Source organism: Castor canadensis, chromosome 6 (assembly GCF_047511655.1).
Source record: "Castor canadensis chromosome 6, mCasCan1.hap1v2, whole genome shotgun sequence".
In the NCBI taxonomy this organism is placed as follows: Eukaryota; Metazoa; Chordata; class Mammalia; order Rodentia; family Castoridae; genus Castor; species Castor canadensis.
The window spans coordinates 126,622,484-126,634,448 of NC_133391.1; the positions used below are offsets into that span (position 1 = coordinate 126,622,484).

Consider the following 11,965-nt stretch of genomic DNA (forward strand, 5'->3'; position numbering starts at 1 on the left):
TACTAGTAGGATTAACTAAAAAACACCTGAAGGCAAACTATACCCTAGAAAGCATCATATAATTAATGATCTGACTTCCAAAGCCTGAACAGTCATAGCACACAAAGAACTCAAAAAGGAATCAGAGTGCAGAACTTTGGAAGCAAACAACCAACCCATGTATTAAAGCTCACATTTGCTATTTAATTTATGATGACCTTGAACAAGTCAATTTCCTTATTGTAACAGTCCAAGCAGGTTTTGACCAATAACAGTATTTCATCAAAGAGCCATCTCTGGTTAAATTCCAAGGCTTACCTCACTAATTAGGACCTCTACCTTGATCTCATTTCCTAAAAATATTGTAGGTAAATCATTATATCTACTTCTGTTTAGTGGTCCATAGTAAATTACAGGCTTAACACTACTACCAAAAATTAACACTACTACCAAAAATCTATAGCAAAAACAAAAAAGTCACAAAAATAAAGCAAAATGAAACAAAAATACTCCACAAGTTTCATGCTTGTTTGCACAACCAACTCACTTCTCATGACATTAAACAGATTTCATATGCATATCTTACAAAAGGAATTCCCTAATCTTCAACTAGAATAGGTAATCTTGTTTAAATGAGACCTTAGCTGATATCAAGGATGATGGTTCTAGACACACTGCTTGGAAATTTGTCATAGCATTTGAACTATAAATTCATTACATCCATAGGATAAAGTAAAGTAAAGAAATTGGGTTAAGGTTGCCAAACATTATCTGAATCCTTTTCACTGCATTACACAGCTCATTTAAAAATTATTCTTTTCAGCATACCCAAAATCTTTTGAATTGGTCAAAAGATTACACATGACAATAACAGAGAGCAAAATTTACCTTAATTGCATTAAAACATTAAAGTTTTTATCATTAACTGGTCCATTGTTTCAAGAGTGGCTTACACTTACAATGCCTACTTTGCAGATACCATCCTTCCTTTTTAAGTTCATATCAAAATTAAGTGGCATATACAGAGATTTCCCATATCCCTACCACCTCCCTTACTATCAGCATCCTGCAGCATGTACATCATCATCACCCAGTGATGACCCTTCTATGGGTTTTGGCAAATGTATATATAATGACATGTATCCATCATTATAGTATCACACAGAATTCTACTGCCCCCAAATCCTTTGTGCTCTACCTATTCATCCCTTCTCTATTTCCTTTTCCTTCCTAAATTGCAAATAGCAGTTAAGAGATTCTAAACACTGAAATGGCACTCAGAATCTTGAAGACAAAAAAGGGCAGGACAGAAAAAAAAGAGGTCAAAAATAAGAGCAATGAAAAAAGTAAAGACAGCCACTTTTGGGGAAGAAAAGGGAAGGCGGAATCGAATCCAGGGCTGGGAACTGAAACCAGGACCTGATGCATGCTCAGCTGGTGCCCTACCATTGAACTACACACTCAGCTCCCTGTCCCATTTCAAAATACTTCATACTTTATAGAGCTGAAGCCAGATTACTTAAATACTGTGTTTCCTTCTCATTCTGTTTCAGGAATTCTAAGACAGTCTTGGCTTAGTCTTAAGACAAAACAGTTAGTTATAGCTTAAGTAAATCCTTGCTGCGTGTACACATTTATTGGAAGTGCCCTATAACTTAAACTCACTTACTTTTAAGTGGCAAATAAGCAACTTGAGTTGGGTGGTGTCTTTGATATTATATAGTACACAGGCTCTACAGACCTCTACACTATTCAGGAATAGGATTAGCTTGATTAAACAAAATTGAAGAGACTTTATAACCTACACTCAGACTTCCCAAACATGTAATCCATTCCTTTCCAATTGTCCTTTATTCAGCATAAGTGATGTATTGCCATAACACCAATTCTTTTTGCAGTGTGTTTTGCATTTTATCTGTTCCTTAAGCACTGTTCATCCTCCTAGACTGATGCAATCTTATCCAGGCCAGCTCTGTTTTCAGTACTACTCTCCCTCTTAATCTATCACTAATCATAGCTAACTCCTATTACTGCTTTTAGGAGATTAAGTCCCATAGTAGTTTCCAAGTGTCCTAGAAAATGATTCCAAGATTCTTACCTTTGTTTCCAAGTCTTTAAGAAGGTGTCCCAGATTACCCCTGTCCTATCTTCCTTATCTGTCACACTCCCACCTGCCTGTTTTAAATGCCCTTTACCTGACCATCCTCTGTTTGCAGCTCAGAAACTTCTCCCATGTTGTGCCATAGCCAAGTGCAGCCCCTTCCCCTAAGGCAATCAATCTATGGATAATCTTTCTTCCACTTTACACTTAGGCCTTGTCAGTTCATTCCATTAGGAGATGCTACTCAAAAAAATCATAATCCTGGCTCACATAGGAATCTGTGTGAGGTTAAGCTTCTCTTCTGTAAAACAGAGAAGATAATGTGTATCTTATAAGGTTGTCATGAAAATCAAACAAAATACTATATATTATACATTTAACAAAGCAACTACCCTATCAAGAACACACATGTTAAATCTCTTCGGGTATCAAGAGTAACAACTGGATTGACTTTATAAGAAACAGAAGTCAAATAGCAGTGTGGAGGATAGAAGCTATATGGGTGAGGCTGAGTAGATAGTTGCTGGCCAAGAATTATGATCAAAAGGATCATTCTTAGCACATTCAGCAAATTTTATACATAACCTCCTCCTAGTCCTGTCTTTCCTTTAAGATATATTACCCTAGGTGAGATCTGTCTAAAATAAATGCAAAGCCATTTAACATATAGAGAAAAAAAAAATCTTTGAAAGTAAATAAAACATAGCCCAGGGACACACTTCATTCTCATGAGTCCCTTGGCCATGCTAGGGAAGTTATTCCCAAACTACACACAAGTACCAGTACCTGGTTGAGCAGCTCTACCTGTTTTTATATTCAGCTTCCTTGGTCTCTGCATTGATAAGCATCCCAATCCAGAAACCTATTGTTAGGGCTGGTCTGCCTGAAACTTAAAACTGAAGAAACTTTACTCCTTTTGATATCAAAACAGAAAGATACCAAGTTATAACTCAAATGGATATTAAGAGATTAGAAAATAGGTCAATAATGACAAATAAGGCCAATTTCATCTGAGTGACAGAGGCTATCAGGACTGATAGCACTATATTAAGAAGAATTCTGAGCTGATTATGGGTTCTTCCAGGAAAGCACACCATGATGGATAAAAGATATGGTAAATGGTTAGAGGAGGTGAGAGGGACAGCATATGTAACATACATTTTCCATTTAGAAGAATAACTTCAAGTCTAACTCCAAAAAGGTAAATGGTAATATACACATGGAATGGAAGATTAGTACTCAACCAGTACTAATCACCCTATATATGAATTATTTATTTCTTGCTTTGCGAGGGAAGGAACTATTTTTGCTTTATTCTTTTATTTTCTATCTCTAACAGCTATCAGAATGCCTGATACAGTAGGCTATGAATAAAAGTTTACTTAATGAAATCTGTAATAAGAAAACAAGACGATGAGACATTACTTTGATATGCCATTATCAATTAAGGTCTATATTCCAAAATATCCCACATCCTGGTGTCTGAACTGCAAGCTTCATTATAGTGAATAAAAATAGGTAGTAACAAAAAACGAGAAAGGTCTAAGGCAAAGTCATATTTTGGAGTATAGTAAGCCTACCTTATTCATGGATTTATTACATGCATTTTTACCAAGCATTCAAAAAATAAAAATAAGAACAAAGTTTAAATTCACACACACACACACACACACACACACACACACACACACACACACACACACACAATGCAGTTCAGTTGGTGAGAAGCTCTCAGTCAGTCCCACATCATCATCAGTTGTATTTAAATCATGTTATCTGCTGAGTGTTTCTCTGCCCTTAATTTTGAAAAAATATGTCTCCTAAAAAGCAAATGGTGTTCCCAAATCAAGGTAGAATTTAATGTGCTCAATTTAAATGATAAAGTAAAAATTTCAGATATGCTGAAAGGCACTTTAGAGGAAACTGAGTAGTGTTGTGAGACAAACGAACTCAGCATCCACAGCATAGTACTGAGCTCTATGCACTGCGGGTTTTCCTCAACAAGTCTCCTTGCATCCATACATCCACAGACACCTAGGGTCTACTATATGACTTTAGTTGTTTGTTTGTTTTTCTTTCTACCACTGGGAATTCCCCAATAGTACTAGGGAATGAAACCCAGGGACTTGCATATGCTAGACAAGTGCTCTTACCACTGAACTACACCACAACTTGGAAATGCAACTTTTAGAAAAGACACTTGGCTCCTTCGTTTTACTCTTGGAAGATGGCAACAAAAAGTAAACAGGGTTAACTAACAATTAGATAATGCCTCATTTCCTTTTGTGTTGTGAATACAATTTTGTGTAATACAAGATCCCAATGCCCATGAACTTAAAACTTACTTAGCTCTCTCTGTATTACCTATACACCACAACAACTATGTGTAATTAAACACTTAAATGTTTAATATGGTGAAATTCTAATATCTATTTTCACTTATGCACTACTCAAGAAGTATGCCTCATCTGAAATGCTTAGAATCAGAAATGTTTCAGATTTTATTTTTGAGTATTTGTTTATGCATAATGACATATTTTGAGGTTAGGACCCAAGCTTAAACATGAAATTTGTTTTGTATACATATTACATACATGGCTTTATGCAGTAGCTTTAGTGCCTGCATTTTGACTGCAAATAGTCACGAGGTCAGATGTAGAATTTTCTACTTGTGGCATCACATCAGGCCCTTTTTGGAGCATTTAAGATTTCATATTTAAAGATAAGACCTTTGTTATATTATTATTATAATACTATCTATGTTATATTGTATATTATATTTATTATATTGTATACTATTAGTGTTAGTTTAGCTAAAAGAACTGGTATATGATGGTAGGACCCTGGCCTATATTTGCTCCACAAGTGGACAAAAAGAGTAAAAGTTGGTTTTATTCAGGACTTAAAATTACATCTATTCTTTAAGAATGATTATTTCAAAACAGATACCTTGAAACATTATTTTATGTTATATAACAGAGGTAATAAAATTAAAGTGGGTAGCTAGCCGAACCTAAGAATTAAGCTTTGTAAAAGATTAATATACTGATGATGACAAGTATACTTGCAACTAAAAAGAATGGGTCTCGGTCTCCCAACCTGTTCTGGATTATAAACATACACACATCCCTTTCCCTACTTATACTGACACAGGCTTAAATGGCTCTTCACTGCTTTCTCTAACATATTTTAAAAAATTATGAAAACAGAAAAAGTTGACACACAGCCTTTCCCTAGAAATCTGTCATAAGTAGCAAGTGGCTAGACAATGAATATTAATTCCTGGCTTTCTATGGTACTGCTGGAAGCAACAAGTGAGTGATTGCTGAATCTTGGCTGAAAGGTTGATAAAACATAAGAATTTAATTTGATTTCACCAATTTGGCAAATTTAAGCAATTTTTAAAATTAAGCAAATAAATAACTTATTAAGTTATAAATTAATAGTTTTCTGAGCTTCTTTGGTAATATTGGAAAGAATTTTATTACAGGAGCTTGTGTGTATCAAAAAGAAAATTAATATACACAAAGTATGCCACTTTATACCATCAACAGCAAATATTTGCTGGCACTTAAATAGACAGCTAAGAGTGAATGGATTTAGGCTTTGGCCCAGACTCTTGTTCTTTATGAACCATGTGATCTTGGCAAGTAATCCAACCTCAGATTCTGCACCTGTGAAATGATGCACCCACTACCTTTCTACCATATCTACTTCATAACATTTCTGTGAGGATCCAATTATATGATGTTTGGAAGCACCTGGAAAACCATGCCTAACAAACACATAATACAAAACCATTTTCATCCTGGTCACCATGCGAAGGAAATCATTAATCTGCAGTATCTCCATTCTGTCCTACCCTTACATCAGTCACAAAACTGTAAAGAAAAACTGTATTGCTATGTGGTTCATTTTTATTTCCTAAATTCAGACTATTCCTCAGAAGCCCATGTGGCAAAGCATGTTAAAAAAAAAAATCAAGCCACTTAAAATCTTTTACAAAGATTGCCTGCCTTAACTCCAACATTTCTGATAGGTCCTTCGATTTCTCTTGGTTTTCAGATGCTTTAATTAAGACATTTTTCTTCACCAATGTTTAATTAAGAAACAAGAATATTTTCCTCCCATAATTTTGGGACCCATGACATTTGAGTAACTATACTGTATCAGTGATCATTACTATGTGACTCTATTATGGTTCCCTAGTGTGTTTTCCATGAGTGAGAAGCAATTCCCTATATCTCTGATCAGGTTGCAGATGGTTCCAAAGTAAAAGAATTCCTCCTTTACGGTCAAAGTTCTTGATAGATAAGATTTCTATGCTATGCAAGGAAGGTTCCTGGTCGCCAGTGACAAAGTGATAAATTCTTATGATGACTTGGAACTCATTTTCATATTTCAAAAAAAAAAAAAAGAGAGAGAGAGAGAGAACTAGATCATGTCCAAGGATTTTTTTTTCCGGTTGAAACATTTTAAGGTTACCTTCAGGTCACATATATCAATGTGATTAAAAGACCCCAAAGACCAATGTCATTTTACCTGCAGCTTTCAAATATTCAACAGTTCTCATCCCTATCTCAGTCCTTAAAAGATAGACACAGCTATGGTGGAACTGATAAGAAGTATTTTTAACAGTGAAGCTTTTCAAAAGTCTCCCAATAAAGGCTATCTAGATACACAATTCTAAGATTGTAGTTCTTAAGAATCACTGGGTTCTAAAATGGACCTGAATCAGAAGGCAATAACAAGACATATGCAAGAAAATATGTAAGTATCCATTTCCAAAAGCTAATCCAATTTTATATCTAGGTTATCTCCTAAGACTGGCAACAATCTGGGAGTACAAGTGAAACTCCTGTGACTTCTAACCTTAAATTATGAGAAAAAACAGATTGGCTTCAACAGACCACTCCATTTCAATCGACTCTAAGAAAGGGATCCACAGTAGAGAGGTGCAGCACAGAATGATCATTCATAGAAGAGTGTCACTTCCTGGTAAGATTTTGCCTGAATGGCTAACTAAAATGTTTGAAAACAAAAAATCTAGTAATAAATAATTCACTCAACTATGGTAGGCACAAGGTGGAGAATGGATACACAGATGAATTCAGGGTATTTAAGAGCCTATTAGTTAAGTATTTTAATCCTATAAAATGCAGGCTGTGGTTGAAGTAGGTGTGGGTATCCTGACATCCCTCCACTGTATTTTCTACATCACATCTCCCCAGTGCAGTTCAAATATATCTTATTAAGAGTTATGGATCTGAATATAAATACTTAAGGAAATATGCTATCTCACTGATGACACAGGATGACTTAGGAATTTAAAACCTACTAGTCATGTTATCAATGACCAGTGAGAAGGGATTAATATTTTTGCAGGGTCTTGAAAGATAAGGCCTGTTCTGGCTTACTCTTTTGCCTTTGGAACATGTTTTTTTAATCAATATATGTGCATTACTGATGGGAAAAGCATGGTCTGAAATAGAGACAAGGATCATCATTAGCACGCATGCAGAAAAAATATCAAGTCACCAGTTACCGGCAGTCTGAGGTGGCTTTTCTTTACTCCTGTGACTTCACATCTCAGAAATTACATTACTGGTCATCCAACTACAAAGTTTTTGTTACAATAACCACTTAGAATTTTATTCAATACAGATCTGTTATAGAAGTGGGAGGAAGCAAAACAGCTTCTTCAAAGTGAATAAAGGAAAGTGGAGGGAAGGAATCCCCTAAGACATCGGTTTCAACTGTAGAAGACTACCATCCAATGCAAATTCTACTTTTGCCTTCCACCAGCTCCCTTTCACATCCAAGGCACTAATTATGTATAGCTATAGATTAGAACAATATGCACTGTAATGACGTCCATTATTTCTTAAGAAAAACTGTTTTTGAAATGAGGTTTTAGGTTTACTCAAACTTTTATGTTAAGAACACAAAGTTCTTGTATGTCTGGAAATTTCTGGTATGGACTGAAGGTAAAGGATGAAAGAACTTTAGAAGCCTGTATTCTAGAACCACCAACAAACCAAAATTGCTTCAAGTACAAAACATTTAAATAAAAGATGTTAGCTTAGAAAAAATTAAAATATAGAAACCTCTTGAATGTCATATGCTATTTTTACAAGATTTCAGTTAACATCTGTAATCATAAAGGCTTTTAAGAGTGTAAAGAATTTACAGTGTATTGCAACCTGTCTTAAAAATAATATGAAAACCTAATTTTCACTGGTATCCAGGGAATCCATATTCACCTAAAGATAAAATGGCATTAACGACACTCTTTCATGAGAATAATCTAGAAATCTGAGGATGAAACATTTAAAATAAAAAGTAAAGGAACTATCCCTTTTCTACTAGTATTACCGGTAACTTTCAAAAGCTCTAAGTGGTATAATTTATCTTTTCACATAAAGGATAATGATGTTTTTAATTGTTACCACAAACTGGCTCAAATACAATAAAGGAAAATGCATCTATAGGGTCTTTTGATATATCACAGGTAACATGGAAATTCACATATGTCAATCAGTTCACACAACTTGGTCAAACATGATAGAAACCAAGAGGGTGTGGATGTGATAGCCATGTTATTACTAACTAAAGGATAATCAATGAGTCATATAAAAAAAGAATGGGCATAAGAGAGATGGAGCCTGTAACGTATTACACATGTCTAGTTCATTCAATATTCGATTGAAGGAAAATAATTTTACTTATCTCCTTCTATGCATCACCTCCTTCACAATATAAATGATTTCCAAACCTGGTCTACCTCATTCCGCACCCCAAGCTAATGACATACACATATTCCCTAAGAGGAACCTACAGAAACATACAGAAGCCTATAGGCTTTAAAAAAAAAAAAAAAAAACACCAAAACCCAAAAACCCTGAGCCTGTGTCTTCACCTGCCTTACACTTTCCCAGCTAGCTCTCCCCAATGTGTGGACATCAACATCCGGCCGCCACCCCCACCCTCTAGCAGTGCCTCGCGCGGACCCCTCCATCCCCTTCGGTGCCATCACCTGGGAGCCCGAAGCTCCCCCACCCCGACTCATGGCTGAGCGCTGCTTTCTCCCAAGGAAGGGAGGCCTGACAACCAGACAGCGGCGTAAAGCAACGGGGTTGGCGCTCCGCGTCGGCCTCGGCGGGGAGGTCGGTCCTCTAAATACTGAAATCACTGGTCTGCACGCTCCCCACCCCCACCCTCCAGGGACCCGACCGGTAACACGCAGCGGCCCGGAGCGCGAAGCAGGGTCGTCTCTAACGAAGCCGCTCCGGCCGAGCAGGCGTCCCCGAGCAGGCGTCCCCGGGAGGACAGAGGGGCCCCGCCCGAGACCCTCCGCGGCGCCCAGCCCAGGCCCCTGAGGCGCGGCCGCGACACCCGGGCCCCCTCCCCTCCTGGCCTCGCCCGCAGCCCGGCCCCCCGCACTGCAGCGGCACCCAGGCGGACCCCACGCCGGCCTCACCCGCACACTCGCCACACACAAAAGCGCCGCGGCCGCCGCCTTCCCGCCCCCACAGCCCGCGGAGCAATCATTGAGGCGGCCGGCGCCCGCATCCACTCGGCTCACAGCCCGACACGGGCCTGGGCGGGCGGGCTGGGTCAGCGACGCGCGGCTCACCATCGCTGCGCTTGATCTCCACGTAAATCCCGATCTGGATCTTGCCGAAGTTGGCCGTTGCCATCACCTCATCTGGAGCAGCGGCAGCGGGCCGAGAGAGGGGGATTGGAGGGCGGAAAAGGCGGGGAGGGGGCGGGGTAGGTGCAGGATGGGGAGCGGTTGCCCGCGGCCGCGCCGGCCCGGGAGACAGCGTGAATTGAAAGTGGGGCCGCGAGGAGCCAAAGCCGGGAAAGCAGGCGGAGGCCCGGGGCCTGCAGGCGGGTGGGAGGATGTGCACGCCGGGGCGTCGGGGTGAAGCGACGGCCGGGGCCGTGAGGAGGCGCTGGGCAGAGTGGGAGGGCCCGCGCCACCCGCCCGGGAGCCGACGCTGGGGCGGGGGGGGGGGGGGGGGCGGGGTGACGCGCGCCTGCGCAGATCACGCCGCCGGCGTCTTACCAGCTCGCCCTCGCCGCCGCCTCCAGACGGCCCCGCCCAGCTCCGCCGCGGTTTGGCGGCCAGGCCCCCAACGAGCCCGCGTGGCGTTTGATTTCCGCGCGCGGCCTAAAAGACGCGGGAAGCGGTGCGCTGCCTCTTTTCGCTGGGACTAGTGTGGATTTTTGGTACTGCCGGGTCGCGTGGTTTCTGGGCGTTGCGAGTCCCCGCGTGGGGCTTAGGAACGAATTTAGGAACCTGCCGTTAATCCTGCTGGTCGGTGGCGCCCCGTTTGCCACTTAGAGGTGGCTGGGCCAAGTCACTTTCCCAAGCGAGGCATACCTGATTTGGTTTCCCATCTAGTTTCGGAGGGAGGGGATGAGTCGCCACTGGGGTGACGAACACCTTCAGTTGGAGCGAAGACCCAGTTCTCTGTGACTTTACCTCATGGCTCCTCGCCACCCAGAAAGAACCTGCAGTGTTCAGAGCAGCGACTGACTGAGGGACCGAGGGCAGAGATGTACGATTGAAAAGGAATGTGCCTTATCTGCGGTCACTTGACTGGTCTGATTGCACTAGCAAGGCCATGTGGACAGGGACCTCGGAAACTGGGCAATGCCGTGCTTAAAACTCCAGTCCTGTGAATTTTTTTTTTTTTTTTGGCAGCACTGGGGTTTGAACTCAGGGCCTCACTCTTGGTAGGCAGGCACTCTTGCCAGCCCCCGTCCTGTGACTTCTTGTGTTGAGCACATTTCATGACCAATTTTCTCTAGTCATTGTTAATCTGCCTCTGATTAAAAAAAAAAAAAAACTGTTGAACGTTGTAACTTGAACAGATCAAAGAACAAAGCCTCTTAAATCCCCGCTAAAGTGTCATAATTTCTATAGAAAAAAAAAAAACAAAAACACTGGTTAGACTATGTAAAAAATAACTTACGCTTTTACCTTCCAGAAATGACATCACATGTCAGGACCTCTGTTTGGAAATAAGGGTTGACCAAATGAAGTTTCCGGTTTTTTCTACAGTACTAAGAGTTTCATCTGAACTCTTTGAACTCCTGTCTTGTAGGGCTCATCTCTTTGTGACTAAGATACAAGGCATCTATTTATTTGCTTGCAAATTATTTAAAGAATGCAAAGAAATCAAGCTATACAGCTATTAAATTTAAAATTGCTTCATAAAATATATATACCTTGCACTCTGTGGGTTATATAATTAAAAAGTCTTAACCTTTAATCCTTACACAAGGTATTTTTAAAATATGTACATCATCTTACTCCATAAAAATGTATGAGACACTTGCTAAACTAAACACCAAAACCTTTCCTGTGTAAGTCATACCCAACAGGTTTATGTTTTTTGGTACAGCATATGTATTTAACCAAGACTTGCATCATGAGCTTTGTATTCAAGTGACCTTCTGAAGAGTAGCCATAAAATACACAGCATGGCTGGGTTGCCATCAACATCCTCATTCAAAGATAATGATTCTGACTCAGGCATTAGCAAGAAATGTAACACCAGCTAGAACTATTGCTATTACTAAGTTCTAGAACTAATAACTAAGATACATAATTCTATTAAGAACGACTGTTCTAGTTGACATTATATAGCAGCTACTCAGGTGTTTGTTCTATGAGTTAACTTAAAGTACATGGTATTTCGGTTATCTCTTTGATCCACCTGGAATAGTAACTTTGATTCTCCAATCCAGAAAGTTTTTGTGAGGACAAATGAATAAAATGGGGTAATCCTTCAATATTTGTAAGTAAAATACAATTTAAAAATTACCATTCTATCAATCCAGTACTTTCCTATAATCCTCAAATTATTCATT

The 11,965-nt window shown here is 39.7% G+C and overlaps 1 protein-coding gene across 6 annotated transcripts in view; it reads right to left on the reverse strand.

Moving 5' to 3' along the window:
• Kif2a (kinesin family member 2A) overlaps window positions 1–10,596 on the reverse strand; it is a 67,696-nt gene extending 57,100 nt beyond the window's left edge. For 3 of the 6 annotated variants that reach the window (XM_074077431.1, XM_074077430.1, XM_074077426.1), the window contains exon 1: window positions 9,717–10,061. In XM_074077431.1, the coding sequence (XP_073933532.1) occupies window positions 9,717–9,780 (64 nt within the window). In that variant the 5' untranslated portion in view covers window positions 9,781–10,061. Of the gene's footprint in view, window positions 1–9,560; window positions 9,594–9,716; window positions 10,063–10,469 lie in introns of those variants that run through there. The other 3 variants (XM_074077429.1, XM_074077427.1, XM_074077428.1) reach the window with 3 other exon arrangements.
• Window positions 10,597–11,965: the final 1,369 nt, after the last annotated feature.